This window comes from Chrysochloris asiatica, unplaced genomic scaffold (genome assembly GCF_000296735.1).
Source record: "Chrysochloris asiatica unplaced genomic scaffold, ChrAsi1.0 scaffold00200, whole genome shotgun sequence".
NCBI lineage: Eukaryota > Metazoa > Chordata > Mammalia > Afrosoricida > Chrysochloridae > Chrysochloris > Chrysochloris asiatica.
In genome coordinates this window covers 598,205-622,699 of record NW_006408718.1, presented here as the reverse complement: position 1 = coordinate 622,699, position 24,495 = coordinate 598,205, and the positions used below count along the sequence as shown (strand labels likewise).

Here is a 24,495-nt window from a genome sequence, read left to right as displayed (position 1 = left end):
TATATACATATACATACACACACACACACATATATGCAGCATCTGTGGGCTCAGACATGACAGTAGCTGTAAGGATGACCCAGACAGAATTGGGCAGTGTTTCATTCTGTTGTGCACAAGGTCAGGAGGAATGGGAACTGGAAGGTACCTAACCACAAACGTATCGTGAAGCAGCTGGAATTTCTCAGGACGGAGCCCTTCCTGTAGTTAGGGAGGGACACCTGCTCACGGTGCCTGTTTCCTTCACTCGGGATGGTCTCTATGTGCTGCTCTCTTGCTGCTTTTTTGACCTTCAGCCGTGAACTTAGACTCAGTGCTCCTCAGCAACACGATCGCTTCTATTTTCTTTTTTCCACACTCAAAAATACTACCAGGTTCTGACATTTTTTTGTATAAGAGCTGGTAATAAGTATATATCATCTTATTTTTGTGTTTGCTCCCACTTCACTCATGGGCAAAAATCCTAGGTGGGAGACTGCCTATCTCACCATATTTTCATTTCGAAATCTAGGACTAGAAATTGGACTTTGGACTAAGAATTGGGTTGTTTGTGTTCTTGGCTTGGGTCCGTCATTGAGTTGCTTAATAGACTGCATTAGCTTGCTTGCCTAATCATTCTGCTCTTTCATAATGCCACCACTATCTGTTCTCTGAAGCCTTGAAACTGGTTGTAGTCACCATAGGGACCTAACACCAAGAAGGCTTGGTGGGTAAGATGCCTGAAGATGGAACAATAGCTATACAAGGGTGTTCCAGAAAGTTCATGGTAATATTTCTTTATGTTTCCATTCCATTTTTCCATGAACTTTTTAGAGCCCCCTTGTATAATGGCAGCTGTTGGAGTATACAAGGTGTTGTTGTTGTTGTTAGGTGCCATCGAGTCGGTACCGACCCATGGCGACCTTATGCACAGCAGAACGAAACACTGCCCCATCCTGGGTCTACCTCACAGTTGTTGCCACACTTGAGTCCATCGATGCTGCCACTTGGCCAATCCATCTCGTTGGGGATCTTCCTTTTTTTCCTCTGACCCTCCACCTTACCAAACATGATATCCTTCTCCAGCGACTGCTCCCTCCTGACAATATGTCCAAAGTATGAGAGACGAAGTTTGGCCATCTTGGCCTCCAAGGAGCACTCTGGCTCCACTTCTTCCAAAAAAAGATCTATTGGTTCTTTTGGCAGCCCATGGCACTTTCAGTATTCTCTTCCAAAACCATAACTCAAAGGCATCAATTCTTCTACGATCTTCCTTATTCACTGGCCAGCTTTCACATGCATATGAGGTTATTGAAAATACCATGGCTTGGGTCAGGCGCACCTTAGTCCTCAAGCTGACATCTTTGCTCTTCAACACTTTAAAAAGGTCTTGTGCAGCAGATTTGCCTAATGCAATACATCATTTGATTTCTTGACTGCTGCTTCCGTGTTGATAGTTGATCGAAGAAGAATGAAGTCCTTGACAATTTCAATCTGTTCTCCGTTGATAAGAATGTTGTTTACTGGTCCATTGGTGAGGATTTTTGTTTTCTTTACATTGAGATGTAATGCATACCGAAGGCTGTGCTCTTTGATCTTCATCAGTAAATGTTTTAAGTCCTCTTCACTTTCAGCAAGCAAGGTTGTATCATCTGCATATCACAGGTTGTTAATGAGTCTTCCTCCAATCCTGATGCCACGTTTTTCTTCATATAACATGATGGTGGTGGTTATATGTCATGGAGTCGGTTCTGATTTATAGCGACCCTGTACAGGGTTTCCGAGGCTGTAAATCTTTACGGAAGCAGAAAGCCTCATCTTTCTCCCACAGAACAGCTGGTAGTTTCGAACTGCTGATCTTGCGGTTCACAGGCTGATTCGTAACCAGAATGCTACCAGAGCTCCTTGGTGGAGTATACTTAGGGGTGGGTATTGCTTGTAAAACAAAAATAGCCAGAAGTCACATTAGAGTGAACAATATTGTTTGTGATTTTAGTAGTGTCTTGGGACCTAATATTTTTGGTTTGTTTATTAAATGGTGACTCCTTACTTCTAGAAGAAGCCCTGGGTTAAGCGTTGGGCTGCTAACCACTAGGTTGGCAGTTCAAACCTACCACAGGTGTTCCTAGGGAGGAAAATGAGGCTGGCTGCTCCCATAAAGCGTCAGTCATATGCTTTCTAGGTTCACTGTGAGTCAAAACTGGTTCATTGATGATGAACTTTTGGATTTGCCCCATGTAGAATGTATCGTTGGGCACTGCCCAGTTCTTTTGCGGCCCTTCTTTGCCCTACTCATCTTTAGATCTCTTGATTGATCTCTATAAGAGAATAAGGATAGGCCAGGAGAAAGGTTGAAAGTCGGAAAAGTCCGTTGATCCCCTGTTGAGCAGTCCCCACAACAGATTTAGCGTAGGGCCCCAGGCAGAATCTTCTTAGAACAATTGTACTTTTACTGTCTGTGTTCATTTCACCAGTTTCCACCCTCCGTGGACTGTGTTGCAGGGTTAGTCTTATAGGCCCTATGCTTATCCTGATGGATAATTAAAGACTGATTGCCTCTGAAATTTGGCTCTCAAGTCAATTAATTTCTCATTTACAAAGGAAAACAAGGATAATTGTAAAACTGCCAAAGCTCTTGTTTGGAGTAGCCCCACCCTGGTACAACATCAAATAGGCTTTTTCTCTTCTGTTACTCGGTTTTTTTTCTCTTCTGTTACTCGTTTTTTTTTCTCTTCTGTTACTCGGTTTTTAAACTCTATGGCTGTACTAACAGGAGCAGCTGTCAAGTAAACAAACAATACAAAGCTGTTTGCCTTATTCACCTTGGTGTTTGACAAGTTCAGTGTCTTGGCTTTTTTAAATGTTCAACTTCAATTCATTTGCCTTCCAAAATTCAGCCCTAGTAGTAGTTCATGTATGATCCGATTTGGGGAATACGTGCATAAAAGGAGTTTCTGGAAAAATGAGAGCATTCATTTACTGTCAGCTTCGTGGTGCTCTGTTCCCACTTTGGGTCTTTTACATTGTAAGCACATAACCTTGGGCAAAGTCACGCATTTACACCTGTAAATTCATGACTTCTTGGATAAACAATTCATCAAGGGCCTAGGGAATTGGAATATCCTGTATAATCTGGTACCTTTATTTACCATTGATTTAAAAAGGTAGACATGGGAATGGATTATTTACCAGGAAACAGCAATTCCTAATTAGCTTGTGTGGCACCACAGGATAATGCACTGAGCCTCAAGATTAGTTTGAACCATAAGGTCAGTGGTTCAAATCCACCAGCCACTCCTTGGAAACCCTGTATAGGGTCACTATGAGTGGAAACCGAATCATGGGCACTTAACACCAACAACATATCAGCATGTAGAAGGGTGTATCTGTATATATTAGAAGTTTAGTGAAATTTTAGTAGAGTGTTTGTAAATACAAAATTTTATAAGACTTTAGAGAGTTCCAGGTTTCTTTTTCTTAAACACCAGAACATTTCAACTAAGCACTGAAACCCTTAAGATGACCAGGATATCGCAGCAGCTGCCCTCTTTCTTTTAGGTATCTTTCCTTCACAGCATCTAGGCCCAAGTCTGCAGAAAGGGTACCTCATTCAGCCAGCATACATCTTTTGTCTTTCGGCCCAGGCTGTCCCGGTATAGTTTCGGTAGCACCTGGCTGACTAGCCACCTTTACCACAGGTCAGCTTCTGAAGATGGTTACCGTAGAACCACCGTGGTGGCACAACGTGCAAAATGCTTACTGTGATACTTTCCAAATGGTGACATCCCCTTCGCCATCTCACTTCTGTGCCTGAGACTACGTTTCATAAATGTTTCCAATATTAACCAATATTACTTTCCTTTTATTTTTCTTTAAAAAAGGTCAGTAGTAATTTTGAAAAGATGTATTTAGACATATTACTAACTATAAATCATATATTCATAAACATAAATACATTTATGATTACTTATTGGAGTCCTGGTATGGAACTGTGGGTTAAAGTGCTGACTGCAAAGTCAGTTTGAATCACAAGGTTGGTGGTTCAACCCACCAGTTGCTCCTCAGAAACCCTATAATGGTCAGTATGGGTCACAACCGACTCAACGGCACTTAACAACAACAACATGAGTACTCATTACTTTTAATTAATGGCTTTTTGTACTGTTTTATTTCTGAACAAGCTCAAAAGGAGACATAATATTTCCTCTTTTGTGGGTGATGAAAACAGCAAAAAGAAGAAGCAGTTTTTTCTCAGTGTAAGATAGTTACTGGGTTACAGAACAATTCTGGGATTGGAGTTGAAAGTTGATTAAAGATACATTGGGGAATTGATTTGGATTTATGGTTGATATAACTTGCCTTTTGCTAAGTTTCCACACTTGCTAAAACTTAGTTCTTCTAGTGTAGAAGCATTTACTTATATTGTGATGAAGCAATAACATACTTCTGCCTTAAAAGATTTGTACTGATGACAGGTCTTGATGTTGTTGTTGTTGTTGTTAGGTGCCATCGAGTTGGTACCGACTCATAGCGACCCTATGCACAACAGAACGAAACACTGCCTGGTCCTGGGCCAACCTCACGATTGTTGCCACACTTGAGTCCCTTGATGCTGTCATTTTGCAATCCATCTCGCTGGGGGTCTTCCTCTTTTTCTCCTACCCTCCACCTTACCAAACATGATATCCTTCTCCAGAAACTGTTCCCTCCTGACAATATGTCTGAAGTATGAGAGACAAAGTTTGTCCATCCTGGCCTACAAAGAGCACTCTGGCTGCACTTCTTCCAACACAGATCTGTTGGTTCTTTTGGCAGCCCACGGCAGTTTCAATATTCTCCTCCAACACCGTAACTCAAAAACTGTTACATTTTTCACTGTCCAGCTTTTGCATCCATATGATGTTACTGAAAATACCATGGTTGGGTCAGGCGCACCTTAGTCCTCAAGCTGACATCTTTGCTCTTCAACACTTTAAAAAGGTCTTGTGCAGCAGATTTGCCTAATGTAACAAATACATTGTTTGATCTCTTCACTGCTGCTTCCATGAGTGTTGATGGTTGATCCAAGAAGAATGAAGTCCTTGACAACGTCAATCTTTTCTCTTGATAAGAATGTTGTTTATTGGTCCAGTGGTGAGGATTTTTGTATTATGTTGTTGATGAGAACTGAGTAGATGAACTAAAATCAGTTGACACCTAAAAAATTGGCCAAATAACTTGAATGATTTTATTTTAGGAAAGACCTCGTTCTTAAATGATAGAGACAGCGCTGTATGGTGTAACAAATACGAGTGCCAGCGTTTCTAAGAGTGGAATGTCACCAAAGTAGGGAACTGTGAAGGGTCTGCTGTCAGAGTCTGAGTCAGAGGTACCCATGGATAGAGAACAGCGGTGTTTGTTGTGTGCCATCAATGCTATTCAGACTCAAAATCATCCGACAGGCCAGACTAGAAGTTTCCTAAACTGTAATCTTTATATGAGCAGATTGCAGATCATTCTCCCAAGGACTGACGCATGAGTTCAAACTGCTGACCTTCTGGTTCGTAGCCAAGTGCTTAGCTATTCGGCTACCAGGGCTCATATAGAACAATTGTTATGTGTCATCGAGTCAGTCCCGATGCTTGCTGACTCTCTATAGGATTTTTGAAGAGCAGCTGTTGAGTTTGAACTTCCAACCTTACGGTTCAAAACGACCTTGCAGTCCAGTGCATTGTCCTATAGTGCCATACCAGAACAATAGTCTTTTTACCTTGCCTGTCAATTAACTATGTCCAAATCACAGGACAGATAAGTCCAGATGGCTATGTACATTGCCAGAGAACAATATTTTAAAAGCGTAAACAGCAAAAGCAAATGAAAACACTGAGATACAAGTACATTTTGCAATACAAATTGAATCTATTGCTCTGGAAAGCCAGGGCACGGTGGACGTAGACCAGACAGCAGCAAGGCTGAGACCTTCTCCAGTAGGAATCGAAATATCTTTATGGCTCATTGGGTCCTTATCGGGACTAGGTCGTCTTCTATACAACTGTTAGAGCGCCTGCTGGACTTCAAGTTCAAAGACCTAGCTTCTAGTCCGTGTTTACCCTTTGTCACTTTTGGGAGACTTTGACAAAGCTCTGAACATCTGTGAACTTCAGTTTGTTCATTTACAAAATGTTCATGTCCGCTCTGTCTAGCTCTCAGAATTGCCCTGATGATTGTACTTAAGTGTGGATGAGACATTTTGAAAGTGTCTGGTGCCCTGCAGCTACGTCTTCTCCAGGGTGAGTGTGAAGGAGGAGAGACCCCACTGGTAATATTCACTGTGACTCTTGGTTCTTCTGTTGGCATTGCTTTCAGTTTTAAAACCATTCCCAGACTACAGCATGGCATTGATGGCAAACAGAAGACATCAGAAATGCAGGAGCACATGGTTGTTGTTATTAGGTGCTGTAGAGTTGGTTCAGCCTCTCAGCTCCCCTGGGACAAGAGACCAAGCCACCGCCCAGTTCTGTACCGTCCTCACCATGGTCAGGTACACATGGTGTCTGCGCTCAGAAAGCTCCCGGTCTTATAGGGGAGCTCAGTGGTCCATGTGATGGCTTTGTAGAAGGTAGCCCAGGGTCTTCAGGAGCACAGAGGAGGGTGGAGATGGGGCAGAAGTGTCCCATCTTACCAGAATGAACATAATGGGGACTGTTCACAGAAAGCATTCAGGCAATGATAAGCAAAATCATTGAGTGGGGAGAGAAGAGCGGCTAGACTGCCGGACTTATTTCTGCCTCTACTGCTTCCTCCCTGGGTGACCATCGAGACCTGCCTAACCGCTCTGTGCCTAGACTTCTTTATCTGCAAAATGGACCTAGCAGTACGACCTACCTTAGAAGTTATAAGGTAGGCACACTCAAAATAGGTAATGTGTGTAGTAGTTAGCTTTTTTAAATTCCCTGCTGTGGAATCTAAATTGGTGTTTATGTATAAAATCCTTCCATATCTAGAGTTAGAACGCTGACAAGACATTATTTTGTATTTGGAATATGATTAGAACACTTCATGTGCTTATATATATTATAGATAACTTGCTTATGGGAAATGAGCTACTTCGTTTATGGAATTGGTTTGTTGTTAAGTGCCATTGAGTTAGTTCTGACCCATAGCGAACCTGTATAGGGCTCCCAAGGAGCAACTGATGAGTTTGAACCACCGATTTGTGGGTCAAACTGACCTTGTGGTCAAGTGCTTATCCGACAGCACCTCATATGCTTATTTAACCAGAGATCCAAGATTGCATAAGTAGGGTCAGTAAGCATTAGGTAACCACCAGCCAGAATAGGCAAATGCTGCAGCGCTTGTGGAGTTAGGAGTCGGTAGTCCACGCTGTGTGTGGAGTTAGGAGTCGGTAGTCTACACTGTGTGTGGAGTTAGGAGTCGGTAGTCCACGCTGTGTGTGGAGTTAGGAGTCGGTAGTCTACGCTGTGTGTGGAGTTAGGAGGCGGTAGTCTACGCTGTGCGTGGAGTTAGGAGTCGGTAGTCTACACTGTGTGTGGAGTTAGGAGGCGGTAGTCTACGCTGTGTGTGGAGTTAGGAGGCGGTAGTCTACACTGTGTGTGGAGTTAGGAGTCGGTAGTCTCACGCTGTGTGTGGAGTTAGGAGTCGGTAGTCCCACGCTGTGTGTGGTGTTAGGAGTCGGTAGTCCCACGCTGTGTTGTACTTTCTGGATCTCTGCGTTTCCATACACATGCTCCTTCAAGTGTCCATCCTATGGGGCAGGCTAGCAGGTGAGCAAGAATTCAGCATGCTTCGGGGCCTCAAGGCTCTCATCTTGCCTACTGAGATTTGACCTGCACCCTTCTGGGTTGTAACACAACTTCTAAGGCCACTGGGGCACACACCTTCGTGGGGGCTAATCTACATCTGAGCCACCGTATTTCATTTTAAATTGTTGAGCAATAATCTATTTCTGCATTTAGGACAGATGACATACCACGGGCTGGCCAACTTCCCGTCTCTGCCCTTACCAGGGACAATCCAGGTCTCCTCTCACCATGGAGCCCAGAGCCCTCCCTGGCCCATGACTTCATCATGGCATACTTCTCTGAGGGGGTTTGGAGGTTCAGGGACCTTTTTGGCTACTCTGAAATGAGATACAATGAGCCTTGGTGGCACTGTGGGTTAAGTGATGGACTGCTAACTGCCCAGTCAGTGGTTCAAGCCCGGCAGAAGAGTGATGAGGCTGCCTGCTCCCATGAAGCTTTACAGTCTCGGGCACCCTGGGGAGCAGTTCTCCTCTGTCCTGCCGGATGTCTGTGAGGAGGAATGGACCTCAAGGCAGTGGGCTTCTTAGGTGCAGTGAGCTCCACATGCAGAGGCCAGGTCCCTGCTTCTTGGGCAGCGGCTGCACTGGGTGGGACACCAGTGCCTTTTGGCGCTCGCTTCCTGGAACACCCCCGGTCTGGGAGCAGCTGTGCCTCAGCCTTGGGCTCTCAGAGATTGCCACTCCAAATGTCTGCTTCTGTTTTTGTTCTTGTGGCAAGCATGGTCGAGCAGCTGTGGGTGGGTTATGATCCGGGCCTTGAGGATGCTCAGAGGAATGAGAAAACCAGCTGAGCACACACAGGATCCTTGGCAGAGTAGCCAAGGTCAGTGCAGGGCCCGAGGGAAAGGACAGATCCTCCCAGGGAGCCTAGGCACGTCTTAGCTGAGGTGACATCTGCTCGTGTTCACTTGTGAGGAAGTGTGAACCCATGAGTATGTTTGGAGACTGATTACAGTAGTATGACTAGGGGTAATGGCCTAGATCTTCAGGGGAGACAATGGGGAGACGGACTGAAAAGACAGCTGCAACCAAGCGAAGGGAGCTGGAATCCCCATCTCTGTGAGTTGAACGGTATCCCCAGGTAGCTTTCGCCAAAGCTTTAATGAGGGACTGACGGGATGATGGCCCGAGCTGGCCCTGCCTTCTAGTGACCATGCCACTGACTGAGGGGAGGGGTGCATCTGAGAGGCGGGAGCTGGGACAGCTGGTGGTGTCTGGAGCTTTCAGGGAGCTCCCCGGGAATCAGTGTGAACTCTGGGTGCAGGGCTCAGAACTGTGACCGGAGGGTTTAGATGGTAGAGAGCCAGTCTACAGAGTATCTGTGCGGGAAGAGAAAGACCAGGAGACGGAGGTACATCAGAGAATCCAGCTGGAAAGGATGGTGGGGTTCTGTGATCTGCGTTTGGTCAGGGAGAGAGCATGGAGAGCTCAGGCAGAGGCTGCTCTGAAACCACGGTGAACCCCTCTGCAGCTCCCCAGGGTCGCTGAGAACTTGTATGGGGAAGCCAATGCCCTGTTTCTCTTTTTACAAGAAAGAAAAAAAATGGTGTTTGTAGACATGAGCTACTGAGAGCGTTCTGTCTGAACAGAGTATGGTCTGATCTTTGATACTTGTTGGCAGCTCTACAGGCTTCTTCGAGTAGCAGAGCTTCTTCTTATTCTAGCAGCATGGAGACGTAGCTCGTTCTCGCCAAAAGTCGTGTGCTATGTGGACTTGGTTAGACTAAGGCCTTTTAATCTAAACACCTGTTAGTATACACGGTGAGCCCACATCTTGTGTCCATCTCAGCTATGCATGTCCTGGGAGAGGAGGCAAGATGTGTGTAGGGGAGGGGGATGCTTGCTGTACTTGATGGGAAGACAGCTTTCCCTCTGTCTCTCAGTGCTCACAGACCTCCGAGTGCCACTGAACCTCCAAGTGGATGATGAATCTGGTAGTTAAAGAAATGTTTGTGCATTTTTTCCTTTGTGTACTTGTTGAGTGCCAAGAATCAACTCGACTCCAAGACATAGCACCCTGTAGGGTTTTCGAGGAACAGCTGGTGGATTTGAACTGCTGACCCTGTGGTTCACAGTCCAGTGCAGATCCGATAGAACCATGCCAGGAGTCCTTTGTATACTTTTGTTGTTGTTGTTGTTAAGTGCCGTCGAGTCGGTTCCAACCCATAGCGACCCTGTACAGGGTTTCTGAGGCTGTAAATCTTTATGGGCATAGAAAGCCTCATCTTTCTCCCGTGGAGTGGCTGGTAGTTTCGAACTGCTGACCTTAAGGTTTGCAGCCTGATTCGTAACTACTACGCTACCAGAGCTACTATGTTGTTGTTGTTAAGTGCCTTCGAGTCGGAGTCGACCCATAGCGACCCTGTACCCCCTAAAAATAAGCAGCAAGGAGTCTTACAGAGTCTTGGTGGTGTAGTGGTTAAAGCACTCGACTGCTGACTGAAAGGTGGGTGTTTCAAACCCACTAGCCGCTCTGCAGGAGAAAGACAGCATTTGGTAGTCTGCTTACATACAGATTTACAATCTTGGAAACCTGATGGTCAGTTCTGCTCTGTCCTGTAGGGTCGCTCTGGGTCAGCGTTGACTCAGCAGCAGGGGGTTTAGTAACATAACCAAAGAGCCCTGGTGGCACAGTGGTTGAGCTCTTGGCTGCTAACCACAGGGTTAGTGGTTTGAACCTAGCATCTGTTCTGTGGAAGAAAGATGAGGAGTCTCATTCAAGACTGTCGTCTTAGAATCCGTACGGGCCTTCTCTGTCCTGTAGGTCACTGTGAGTTGTAATTGCCCCGACAGTAAGGGCTTTGTTTTATGGAGACATAAACAGGCTACTTGATCTGATATACATAGAAATGGCAATCTGTTCTGATACAGAAGGAAAGAAACTGCCCTGGTGTGATGCTGTAGGATAAGCAATGGACTGCTAACTGCTAGGTTGGTGGTTCAAAGCCACCAGCCTCTTCTCAGAAACCCTATCCTGGGTCGCTATCAGTTGGAACCAACTCAACAGCACTTAACAACATCTTTCTAAGGGGAGCATGGTAGTTCCATAGGATAAGCACTGGACTGTAAACCACAAAGTCAGCAGTTGGAGCCCACCAGCTGCTCTGTGGGAGAAAGATAACACTTTCTGCTCCCGTAAAGTATTTACAGCCTTGGAAACCATGTACAGTGTCACTATGAGTTAAAACTAAATCGATGCCACTTAACAACAAAATCTTTGTAAGAGACTTTTGGGTACTTTTGACAATACACGGTTTTCCCCTTACATGAAGACTTCAGACTCTAGCGTTCATGTAAGCTTTGTTGTTTTAAGTACCGTCGAGTTGAGGAGTGAGTGGTGAGCTTGAACCGCTGACCATGCGGTTCAGACAACCTTGTGGCCCAGTGCCTATCCCACAGTGCCACACCAGCCTCCCTAATTAGATACCAGTTGCCGTCTAGTTGAGTTCCATTCATGGCAATCCCATGTGTTACGGAGCACAAGTGCTCTTCTGGGAGCAGATCATCAGGACTTTCCTGGCTGGAATTGAACCACCGACCTTAATCCTTTGTGCCACCCAGTTGTTGTTAAGTGCTGTCAAGTCAGTTCCGACTCATGGTGACCTTGTATAGGATTTCTGAGGTGTGCCTGGTGAGCTTGAACTGCCTACCTTGCTGTTCAAACCGACCTTGCAGTCCAGCCTATTTACCCAGAGTGCCACACCAGGACTCCGTCTGGTGCCTCCTGGAGACTTCATTAACTAGATACACACATAAGTGAAATCAGCCGTCTCTGTCATTCTTTGCAGGAAACCCTAAAATATTTAGGAGAAAGGACCACAAGAGGTGCAAAAAATGTTCCAGCCATCCCTTCCACAGCCTGTTCTGCTTCTCAGGTGGGCTCGAGCATTGCGGGAGTGACCATACAGAACTTGGGCTTAATTAGCCAAGTGAATGGGTTACAGTTCCGGGTCAGAAATGTTCCAGTCTGGACCGCCTCTCCTCACCGTGCCCACAGGCAGGCCTCTGCCCTGCCACAGAGCTCTTTGTGGGCTGCCCCAGCTGTGGGTGTGAGTTGATTGTAAGGTAAAAACTTGAAACTCTAGCCTGGGTATAAGTGAGCCATCTCAGAGGCAGGAGGGAGGCTCTCACAACCATGGAAGAAGAAGAGCCTGGAGTGGACTGTGTCTTTTGGACCTGAGGTCCCTGTGCAACACTGAAGGAGCGATCTAGAGCAGGTTCAGGAGCCAGAGCACCAGACAGAAGAGTGGGTCTCCCAGCCCAGGGCGCAAGTCCAGCAGAGGGAGTTTGGGCAGAAGCCTTGCTTACAGAGTGGGGTGCTTATAAACACTTAATCGGGGAGCTAGGCTTGCTGGCCCAGGGAGCTTGAGTCAGGGGTCTTCAGGCCGAGGCTTCTGGTGGAGTGCTGTGTTCTGTGGGCACTAATGAGCAGCCTTGAAGGAGCTCTGTAGCACTGAGCGGGCCAAAGAGGCCTGCCTGTGGGCACGGCCGAGGAGAAGCTGTCCTGACTGCAGCAGCTGGGCCCTGAGCATTTCTGAGCCTGACTGTAACCTGGTAATGTCCCTAGTAAAGCCCATGACTGTCAGTATAGTGTGTGACTCCTGTGTGCTCATTGCAAGGAATTATCGAACCCAGCAGGAATGGTGCGTCCTGTGAGACGGATGGTTTGCTGTCATTTGTTGCAACATGCTGCCAGCGTCTCTGAGTCAAAACTAAGGAAGAAGAAAGTGTAGCAGTACCCATAGTTTTCACCCATGACAGGTAGTTCTTGGACTAGAGCAGAGTCCGTTCAATGGCTTGCCTCCCATTGGATTTAAACAAGCATACTCCACGTCGCATCTTCTTGATACCTGCCTCACCCTCATCCCCCATAATCATCTCTCCAGCAGTCCAGGGCCTGTGTTACCTGCAAGACCCGGGAGTGGACTCGTGGAGAAAGGGTTCCTAACGTTGTGGCTCAAAGTCACTGTTGCCACTGTGTTCCTGGTACGGTGTGCGTGGACCACACAGAGCAACAGTCTCTTCAGCAGTGTCGGCTGATGAGTTGTGCTGTTGAGTTTCAGCATAGAATTAGAGATCAGTGTGCTTCCCTTTTCCTGTTATATACATATTCCCTATGGCCCCAGCCAGCGTGGAAGTGCCTTGATAAATACTGTTCCTTTTGTTTTGTGTCATTTTCTTTTTCTGTAGAGCTTTCATTGTTGAGGTTCCTCAGTGCTGAACTAACAAGAGGGTACTTCCTCGAACATAATGAGGCCAAGTACACAGAAAGAAGAGAAAGAGTATACACTTGTATGCGAATACCAAGAGAATTGGAAAAGGTACCTGTTTTTATTTCATTACCTGACATCATTTGAAAGTTAATGTCAAAGTGTTAATTATGCAAATCAAAACAAAACAAGCACTTGTACAAAAGCTTGAGTTAAGTGTTTTGGATATTGGAAATTGATCATCAATACTTACTTGTATTGGGGGTTAGGAGCAGAGTCCTGGTAATGCTGTGGTTAAGCGCTCAGCTGCTAACCACAGAGTTGGCGATTCAAACCCATAGGGTCTCCACAGGAGAACGATGCAGCAGTCTGCTTCTGCAAAGATTAAACCCAAACCCAGTGCCATCCCGTCAGTTCTGACTTGTAGCCACACCGAGACAGGCAGTGTGTACTGGAGTAGAAAGTCTCATCTTTCTCCCACGGAGCAGCTGGCGGGCTTGAACTGCCAACCTTTTGGTTAGCAATACAGTGCTTGTCTTACAGCACCACCAGGGTGGTGGAAGGAACTCTTACTCCCTATAGCCGTTGCCATGGAGTCAATTCCAACTCCTAGCAACCCTGCAGTAGAGGGCAGAAGTGCCCCATACGGTTTCCCAGGCTGTTCCAGTCTGGCCTGTCGGGTCACTAGAAGTTGGACTCAACTCCAGGGCAGTGACTGCAGGGAACAGGGAAAGGCTTTTAGAGAATTCCCGTTTACCTATGAGAAGGGTCCAGTGATTAATATTAATGTTCTTGTTGACATTTGTTGTCATTTCCTACTTATCACCTTGCTCCTTCTTGAACTTACCCTATTTCCCTTTGTACCCCATCCAAATATGAGAAACTCTTACCAAGGAATTAATCTCCACTTCTGTACTCTTCATTCTCTTCAATTTTGTGTACTAGAAGCAGGTGTGTTTGGGGTTTTTGGGTTTTTTTTTTCTCATTCTGCATGAGAAATTATTTCATTTCAGCTTTTTCTTTAAGATTTCAATTTCTCAGAAAGCTCACATATTTACAAGCCTCAGTGAGTCTCTTGAAAGAAAATGTTGATTTCTATGTAACCTTCACTAAAGGAACATCAGAGTAAACCCCATATCAGCAGCACTAAAACTGTGTGTATCTCTTCCCTGAGTGTGTCTTGGCCTTCCGAGACCCATCACTCGTCTCCTTGTGCATTGCTAGAGTCTGAGCAATTCTGAAATTTCTTACTTGAAGGAAAGTATTAAAAACAAACCCAGCTCTAGCCGTATTGAAGCATCTTGTGTATGGAATCTTGCATGCCTTCACTCATTTCCTTAGAACCATGCTTTTGATTAGCATGGACACGGGAAGAGTCTTGTTGGTTGGTTTCCTTTCTCCGGGTGTTGTCAGAGCAGAGTGTGGCAGAGAGGGAGAAGTACGCCCAGCTGGTTTGCCTGATCGTTTAGTTATCAAATCCCATCAGATTAAAGGAAAGAAGAGGGCCGGATACAGAGGGTCAATTTCAGAAATGTTGCTTAACATCAATTCTTGGTGGAATGTCACCTGCTGAGATTTTAGGGAGTTCTGTATTAGGGTGAGAGTTAGGAAATTAGTAAGCAGATATCCAAGAGAGAACAGAAGTGAAAATGAAACTAAGATTAAACTTGCCTACTTGTTATTTTCCATCACTCACTTGTCAGTTTGTCATCCTGTGGTGACTTGTGTGTCACTGGAAGTTTATGTCACCATAGTTTCCAGTAATAGTAGGATCTCCCGGGGTGGACAGTTTTCAGCAGAGCTTCCCGACCCAGACAGACTAGGGATATGAAAGAGGCAGGTGTCTCCTGAGGGGTCAGCCCCTGGACACCTTGTGACTAACAGCAGGACAGTGACTGATAGAGAACCGGAAGTTGAGCCCCTCTACCACAGGGGGCTCAAACATAACAGCCGTTGTGAGATGGCACAGGACCGGTAGGGTTTGGCTCTGTTGTACCTGGGAGGGTCGCTAGGACTCAGAGCCAACTTGACAGCACCAACAGCAGTTATTTTCCTGCTGCAACTCAGGAGGAACCTAAGGGATGAGGAGGGTGCAGGAAGAGCCTGCAAGATGAGAGGGAGAAGAGACCCAAGGACTGGATGGTCTTCCACAGCACAGCAACCTTCCCGACAAGGATTTACCTCCAACCCGCTGAGTGAAACTTGATGGGCGCATCCTGGGGACAGTTTCCAAACGGGGGTGGTGGTGGCTTCTGACCATTCTGCTCACTTCACCTGGAGCAGAAGTAAGGAGCAGTGACGACATTCACATGATGCTCTTCTCTCACCAGATATAGGTTGCAATCAGTAATGGTTATATTTCAGGAAACTTTGAATGCATTTGTGTTTGATATCAGAAGAGTTGCATTTATGGGAATCTTCAACTACCAAAGATTGGTGATTGGAAACCCCTTCCTCCTTCCCTCCCTCCCTCCCTCCACCTCCAGAGGCCAGGTATTGTGCTTCCAAAAGGGCACAACCTGAAAAATCATATAGAGCTTCTACTCGGCACACCTGGGGCCGCCATGGGTCCGAAATGACTTGGTAGCAACTAGCAACACAGTGCACATTTGTACTAATTTATTCATTCTCTTGTTACCTGTGAAAGAAGCTTTTGGCTATAGGTCTATTTAGGAAAATTTGATTTAGTATCTGAGAACAATACTTCAAAAGGTTTAAACTTAAAGATGTATCCAAAAAAAAAAAAAGACTTTTTTAGTGTAGAGCAATTTTTTTCTTAAATTCTAAGACCTGCTTAAATGTAGATTAAAACAGAGTTAGTTTTCAGTTAAAATCTGATCATACCAGAAAGACGTTTACATATGTTTTATAGACTGTGGATCATAAGAAATTATGGCTAAGGTTGCGAAGAATGGGAATTCCATAATGCTCAGTTGTGCTGATGAGCCTGTACTTAGATCAAGGTGCTTTCATTCAAACAGAACAAAGCGCTCCTGCATGGCTTACAGTTAAGAAAGGTGTGTAGCATAGTTGGACTCTTTCACCATAGTTAGTCTGTATGCTGAGCAAACAATATACGAAAAGCTGGATGACATAAAAGAAGAACACAATATCAGATTTGGAGGAAGAATCATTAACTTGTGATATGCAGATAACACAACTTTTATGAAAGGGAAGAGGACTTGAAGCACTTACTGATGAAGCTCAAAGACTACAGCCTTTGTATGGATTAAACCATATCATAAAGAGAACAATTCTTAGGAGGTATTTACGTTTGCTGCAAACATATTCATGAATGTGGTGGAGCATACCGGGGATGAAGTTAAGAATTCATAGGCGTTATCAAACATCTTGAAAGAATGAATTGCTGAGCCTGGGGCTACAGGACCATAGTCTCAGGAATACTATGTTCAGTTGGCATACCTTGGTCCAAAAAGACAATGTTCTACATCCTACATTGGTGAGTAGCCACTGGGATTTTAAAAGCTTGTGAGCAGCTATCTAAGATGCAACTATATTGGTCTCTACATGTCTGGAAAAAAGGAAGGTGATGAATATTGAAGATACTTGGAAACTATTAGTCCAGAGAACTAATGGACCATGTGGACATCAATCTCCATGACCCTGAGACCAAAAAAAATTAGATGGTGCCTGGCTACCACTACCAGTTGCTCTGAAAGGGGTCACATTAGAAGGTCCTGGGTAGACTGGGAGAAAAATGTGAAACAAAACTCAAAATCATAAAAAAGACTAGGCTGACTGATTAGCTAGAGACTGGTTGAACCCCAGAATACTGCCATTGGTCACCCTTCAAGTCTAGAAATGAATTCACTCGTGACTTAATCTTCAGGCAAGCAATAGGGGAGACAACAATACTAGTGAGGTACGCACACCATTGAGTGGTCAACCATTTGCGATTCAAAGGACATATTTACCTAAGCACAAAAGTCAGAGGGCTGGGGTAAGGAGGAATGGAAACAAGAAACACAGGAAGGAAGTGGGACAAGTCCGCAGTCTTTACGATGAGGCAAAGGGTATGGTGTGCTGAGTATGGAACTGATGGTCTGCTCGGCAAACCTTCACTCAGTTCACAATAAAAAGTTAAAAAAAATCCTCACAACTGAGCCAATAGGCAACATCATATTAAATGAAGAAAGGATTGAAGTTGCTGCAGATTTTGCTTTACTTGGATCCCCAATCAATCATCAGAGAAGCAATAGTCAAATCAAATAGCCTGCCCAAGTGATCTACAACTATAATGCACTCTTGATCCAAATCCCAACACTTTCTTTAATGAGATGGGAAACTCATTTGTATGGAAAGGAAAGAGGCCCCAATTAAGCAAAGCATTACTGAAGAACAAAATAGGAGGCATCTCATTCATCGATCTCAGAACCTACTACACTGCCAGGGAAGTCAAAAGAGTCTACTCGTTGTATAATGACAAACTAAGGGCCCAGAAGTAAACCCACCTAGCTATGGATGGGTTTCACTGCTCGTCTGTCAGTTGTCGTACTGTATTGGCATGTATGTTGCTGTGATTTTAAATACCAGGAGGCTCACCCATGATGGACAGGTTTCAGCAGAGCCTCCTGACTAACACAGACCAGGAAGGAAATGAGGTGGACCACTTTGAATGGTTAGCCACTGCCACTGTGTGGATACCAGCAGCACATTGTCAGATACAGTGCTGGAAGATGAGCCTCTCAGGTTGTAAGGCATCATAATACCACTGGGGAAGAGCTGCCTCCTTAAATTAGAGTTGACTAAATTGACATAAATGGAACAGAGCTTTTGAGACCTTCATTTTCTGATGTGGCACCAACTCAAAATGAGAAGAAACAGTAAGAAAAATTCATTAGTAATCCAAAAGTGGAATGTATGAAGTATTATTCTAGGAAAACTAGAAGTAATCAAAAATGAAACAGAATGCATAAAGATCAGTATCCTAGGCATTAGTGAGCTGAAACAGACTGGTATTGGCCATTTTGACTCCATGAGTCGTACGGTTTAATGTGCTGGGAATGGTAAATTGAAGTATCATTTCTCTTCAAAAAGAGCATTTCAGGATCTTTCTTGAAGTACATTGCTGCCGGTGGCAGGGTAACGTCCATATGTGTACCAGGAAACCCAGTTAATAATACATACTCAAATTTGCACACCAACCACTAAAGCTAGTGGTGATAAAATTGAAGGATTCTACCAACTTTTTGGTGTGGCGCTGTGGGTTAACATGCCAGACTGCAACGCCATTTGAACTGCAAGGTCAGTGGTTCAAGCTCACCACCTGCTTTTAGGAAACCCTATTCAGGGTCGCTATGGGTCGGGATCAACTCTACGGCACTTAACAACAACAACAAAACCAACTTCTTCAGTCTGCAATTGATTAAACATGCCATCAAGATGCGTCGATAATTAGTAGTTATTGGAATGCAAAAGTTGGAAACAGAGGAAGGATCAGCAAGTGGAAACTATGACCCTGGTGATAGAAATTATGCTGGAAATAGCATGATAGAGTTTTGCTCAACAACATAAACAGTCACTATACACATGGACCTCTCCACAAGCATCACATTGACTATGTCTATGAGAAGAAACAGTGGGGAAGCTCAATATCATCAGCCTAAACAAGGTCAGGGCCAACTGTGGAATAGACTAGCAATTGCTCCTTTTAGTTCACGCTAAAACTGAAGAGCTCTGGTAGCGTAGTGGTTATAAGTCGGGCTACTAATGTTATGGTCAGCAGTTCAAAACTACCAGTGGTTCCATGGGGATAAATGAGGCTTTCTGCTCCCTTAAAAGATTTACAGCCTCGGAAACCCCATACAGGGTTGCCATGAGTTAGAACCGACTCCATGGCACATAACCACCAAAACTGAAGAAAATTAGAACAAGTCCCTGAGTGCCAAAATAAGACCTTAAATATATCTCACCTGAATTTATAGACCATCTCAAGACAGATTTGATGCATTACACACTAATGACTAAAGACCAGAGAGTTGTGGAATGATACCAAAAACCTCAGCCATGAAGAAAGGTCATTAAAATAAGACAGCAAAGAAATAAAAGACCAAAATGGATGTCAGAAGGAACTCTAAAACATGTTCTTGAGCAGAGAGAAGCTACAGTGACTGGAAGTAATGAGGTAAAATTGCTGAAGAGAACATTTCAAAGGGCAGCTCCAGAAGACAACATCAAGTATTATAGTTAAATGTGCAAAGATCTGGAGTTAGAACTAAAAGAGAAGAACATGCTCAGCATGTCCCAGTCTGAAAGAAATGAAAAAATTTAAGCCGCCAGTTGGGAAAATTAGATATTTTATGCACAAAAACGAAATGTGACCTAATGAAATGCAAAAGTCATCAAACTGTATCTTCAACAAAAGGTTTAAGTCCATTAACGAGGAAGAGAAAATATCTTTAACACATCTTGCTGGCCAAACTAGATCTCCATTTGCAGGACATTGAAACTTTTCATAACTCGCACCATGCACAAAAAGTAACACAAACTTGATCAAAGAACTAAATGTAACACAAAGATTTCAGAAGAAAAATGGTGATAATGATACTGTCTTAGTATATGGCATAGATAAACTACCAAACATAGCTGAAAATACACAAACAACAGGAGATAAACCAGATGACTGGGACCTCCTAAAAATTAAGCACTAAGCTCTTCTAAAAACTTTGCCAAAAGAGTAAAAAGAGAACCTGCCGACTGAGAAAATATTTTCTACTGTTACATATCCCATAAGAGTCCAATCTCTAAATTTTATAGGAAACATCAACAAAAAGGCAACTAAATGAAAAATTGATCTGAGAATGTTACAGACATTCACGTGAGAAGACATTCATTCAGGAAGGTAACAAACACCTGAGGAGATACTTGCGCTCATTGGCCACTGAGAGATGCAAACCAAAACTATGGCACCTACTTAACAGAGACAAACCCAGAACTATGACTGCTGGTGAGGTTGTGGGGAAATTGAAGCTCTTATACACTGCTGTTGGGGTTCCAAAACGGTACAACCACTTGGGAAATAGTGGTTTGTTGTTGTTGTTTTTTAAAAAGCTGGGAATAGAAATACCACACCAAAAAACTGACTACCAATAAGTTGATTCTGACTCATAGTGGTCCTATATAGGATTTCTGAGGTGGTAAGTCTTTATGGGAACAGAAAGCTTCATCTTTCTCCCTTAGAGTGGCTAGTGTGTTTTAAATTCTGACTTTGCAGTTAGCAGTCCAGTGTTTACCCTACAGTACCACCATTTAGCAATTCCACTTCGAGATTTATATCCTAGACAAATAAGAGTGTGAAACGGATAGACAAAAGCCCACTGATGGGCATCACACATCACAACATTATTGACAGTAGCAAAAAGATAGACATCACCAGGATGACTAAACACACTGTGGGTACTTACTCACAACGGAATACTAAACCCCACTGCCCTCAAGTCAATTTGAACTCATAGTGACTCTGTAGGACGGAGGACAACTGCCCCATAAGGTTTCCGAGGACGCACATTGCCTCATCATCTTCCTGATAAGCGGCTGCTAGGTGCAAACTGCCAAACTGATGGTTGTTGTTGTGAAGTGCCTTCGAGTAGGTTCCAACCCATAGCAACCCTGTATAGGGTTTCCGAGGAGCAGCTGGTGAGCTTGAACCGCCGACCTTGCAGTTCAAATTGCTGTCTGGCACATTAACCCACAGCGCCACCCCATGACTCCTTGACACCTAGTACTTACCAGTAATAGAGCTGAATTGCCTATATGTAAAGTAGTGTTCCCAGTTACTAGCACCTGTTTGCACTCTAGGACTTCTGGTTCTAATGTAAGGATTTTGTTGACATCTGAGGGGCATTTCTTTTCTCCCACCACAAAAGCCCTTCTCCCTCACACACAGCTCCACGGGTTCTTAACCTGCGGGCCTTTTCCACTCCCACACGGCCGAGGAGTGTGAACTGCGCTTCATCTGTCTTCTCGGTTGTGAGGCAGGGTATTGAAGGGTTCAAGGGCGTGAACCGTAAAGGCAGATTGCCACCGTTTCTTGGCAGTGGAGCCTTGAGCATTTCATGCCACATTCTTGTGCCTTAGTTTTCTCACCTGTGTGCATGTGTGTGTGTTAAATGTACTAATTAACACAGTCAGCCCTCTCTAAGAGTTTTAAAATAGTTCATCGTTCTTCACCTCAGCAAATTGGGGGAGTGTTCTGCTGTGGTAACAAGTTTAATATGAAGAGGCATGGTTGCATTCCAGGGGCCGGCTCTGGGCAGTAGGCCTCATGGTTACTTGGGGGTATGACAGCATGCAGTGAAGGGAGAGGCCTGTTTTCCAGGGTTCTCCTGTGTCCAGTTACATCTCATGTTAAACTTCTAATCTCCCTGCTCTGCCTGCCACTCAACTTGGCTGTCCTCACCCTGTATGGCAGTGGTGCTCTGACTCTCAGCCCCGTCCTGCTGGACGGCTGAGCTCAGGAGGAAGAGCCTGGCCCAGGCTATCTGGGAGTGATGCATACCTGTGTGGGGAAGGACTTAGTGGATGCCTGAGGAAAACACACCCTCTCACCCTGACCTTTTTGGTCATGCTCCTTCGAACCTGACCCCACAGGGGACACTGTCATGAGTGGCTGGGTGAACTGAGGGGCCAGGGATGGCTAATCCTAGAGAGGACGTTCCTGGTGAAAGAGTCTCAACGCTCTATACCTCACCCGGACTCGACCAGTTAAGTCTCTCTTCTGGGACCCATTTCTGTATTAGTAATAAAATCACATGTATCGGATAATGATTAGGTCCAGGCACTGTTCTAAACACATGCTCAAGCTATACAGTTAAAAGTCCCAGTTCCAAATCACCTATATAAGCACCCAAGTAGTCAACAGTTATCTTAGAACGAAGATGAGAGGGCTAAGGGCAGGGAGACCAGATGGGTGGAGACAGGGCACCCAGAACGGAAGTCATGAGAACGTTCACACATTGCAAAGAGTGGAGTCAGGGTCACTGAACAACTGCTGTCAAGATTGTTGAACAGGAACCTATACTGCTGCGAAACCTTGCCTGGAAATACAATGAAATAGTCTTCAAAACAAAAGATAAAAGAAAAATGCCCTGTGTCTGTCACCAGCCCCACGTTAGCAGTTCTGTGTCGGCTTCTTGCAGGTCTCACCGGAAGCCCATGTTAGGTGGAGGAGGCATGTAGCCTCAGAACAATTTACCACATTGGAAATCTTCTCTGATCTAAGGACACATTTCGTCATCTGTGTGAATACAAAACTAAGTAGTAAAGAAATGCTCACCAAAGTGTTTTCTAAAGTTCCCTGATAAGTTTAAATGTTCATTGGGAGAAAGACAAACCATTTGTGTGTTGTCCTATGGAGTAATTTGCTCACTCTGGGTCTTGGTATGGCGCTGTAGCATAAGTATTGGACTGCTAGTTGCAAAGTCAGAAGTTCAAACCCACCAACTGCTCCTCAGAAACCCTACACAGGGTGGCAGTGAGTCGGAACCAACTTGACTGCCCTTAGCAGCAACACCGTTCTGAAGGCGTTCCTGTATTCCAGTGCTTGGGCAGTGTGGCAGCACAGAGAGAGGGGGGTCTTAGGAGACACCAACTATGTGAATGTTAGACTAGAACCAGAAGGGAAGGTTTGTTCTGAGGATGAGCATGAGGAAGGTGATCGATCAGGGAAGGATTTGACAAGGTGGTGGTGGTGATGTGCCGACTCATAGTGACCCTGTACAGGGTTTCTGAGGCTGCAGATCTGTACAGGAGCAGAAAGCCTCATCTTTCTCCCACGGAGCAGCTGGTAGTTTCAAACTGCTGACCGTGCGGCTAGTAGCCGAACTCCTAACCACTACTCTACCAGAGCTCCTTTGACAAGGTAATGGCGGGGCAATGAAAAAACCAGTCAGTCTTGGCACATCTGGTCATGTGTGTGTATGTGGGAGTGCAGTGGTGGTGGGTGTGCTAGGAGGATCCAGATGTGGGCACTTGTTGGCTGTGTAGAAGAGACAGCAAATATACTCTGCAAGGATAGGATGGGTTCAGGTTACAGGAGACTTTGAATAGCCAAGCTGAAGTATTTACACTCTAGGCCTTAGAAGACGGACTCATGTTTCTCAGGAATGCATCAGGCTGTCTGTAACAGGAAACCGAGCTAAAAGTGGCGAAAACAAATAAGAGTTTTTTTTTTGTTGTTGTTTTTTTAACATGTCTAGAGGTTGGAAGGAATCCTGGTGAGGTGCTACAAGATAAGCAGTGGACTGGGTGGTGGTTCAGATCCACCAGCTGCTCCTTAGAAACCCTCTACAGGGTTGCTATGGGTTGGATCTGACTCGATGGCAGTTAACAACAAAACAACAGAGGTTGGATGGAGCCCTAGTGGTGTAGTGGGTTTCGTGTTGGGTGTTGACCACAAAGTTGGTGGTTCGATTCCACCAGGAGCTCCATTAGAGAAAGATGAGGGGTTTTGCTCCTGTATAGATTTACAGCTTTGGAAACCCTATACCGGGTCACTAAGTGTCAGAACCAACTGGATGGCGCACGACAACAACAGAGGTTGGAACTCAGTTGTACCCTCAGATTGATGCAGTCCCAGCATACTGGGTTTTGGTTGTGTTGCTTGTTGCCTTTGAATAGAAAGATGACAGCGGTGGCCCCAGTATTATGTCTGCATCCAGTTCAGAAAGAAGGGGACAGGCAGTGCCACCTTCTCAACACACCCTCTTATAAAGCACGCCACATACTTCTTGCGTCTCATTGGCCAGACTGAATTGCATAGCTACCCTCAACTGCAAGGAAGACCAAACTAGTCCTAGTTGGCTTCCCCAGGAAATGGAGAGAAGAATTGGCAATGGTTATTGGACTCACCACCCTTGAGAGCTTTGCTTCTGAAAACTTCTGATAGCCGTATTCCTCATGGTTTGGAGGTTAGAGAAGCAAGGAACTTGGGATCTTCCACATTCGTAGTCTTTCTGTTGCTGTGTTCTGTGCTGTTGAGTCTATTCTGCCTCAGAACGACCCCATATGGCAGAGTAGAACTGCTCCCTAGGGTGTCCTAGCTAATCAGTCATCTTTACAGGGGCAGATTGCCTAGTCTTCTGACCTGTGGAGCTGCAGGTGGGTTTGAACTGCCCACCTTTCATTCAGCAGCTGAATGCTTCACTCTCACACCAGGACTCTTAAACTCTTTGTACAAACTATAATCTTTCATTTGTCAGTTTTTTGTACCTCTTATGAAGAACCCCTAGTGTTAATAATGTAAGTCACATGCCAGTGACAAGGTTGGCAGTTCATCTCACCATCTTCTGTGAGGGAGAAAGATGAGGCTGGCTGCTCCGATAAAGATTAACAATCTTTACCGGAAGCCCTATGTAGAGTCAGAATCGACACAATGGCAGTGCGTTTATCAGAATGGCTCTTTTCCATCATCTATGTGATCTGTCTATTATAAAGGGTGGCCCAAAAAGGAAACAAGCATTTGTGGATTTTTTTTTTTTTACCTTG

The 24,495-nt window shown here is 44.9% G+C and overlaps 1 protein-coding gene across 2 annotated transcripts in view; it reads left to right on the top strand.

Annotated features, from left to right (window-relative positions):
* TAPT1 (transmembrane anterior posterior transformation 1) overlaps nucleotides 1-24,495 on the top strand; it is a 96,176-nt gene that overhangs the window by 5,263 nt on the left and 66,418 nt on the right. The window contains exon 2 of one of the 2 annotated variants that reach the window (XM_006872480.1): nucleotides 12,971-13,101. The exons of the other annotated variant lie outside the window; for it this stretch is intronic. Coding sequence (XP_006872542.1) covers nucleotides 13,075-13,101 — 27 coding nt within the window. The 5' untranslated portion in view covers nucleotides 12,971-13,074. The remainder of the gene's footprint in view (nucleotides 1-12,970; nucleotides 13,102-24,495) is intronic. 2 annotated transcript variants of the gene reach the window in all.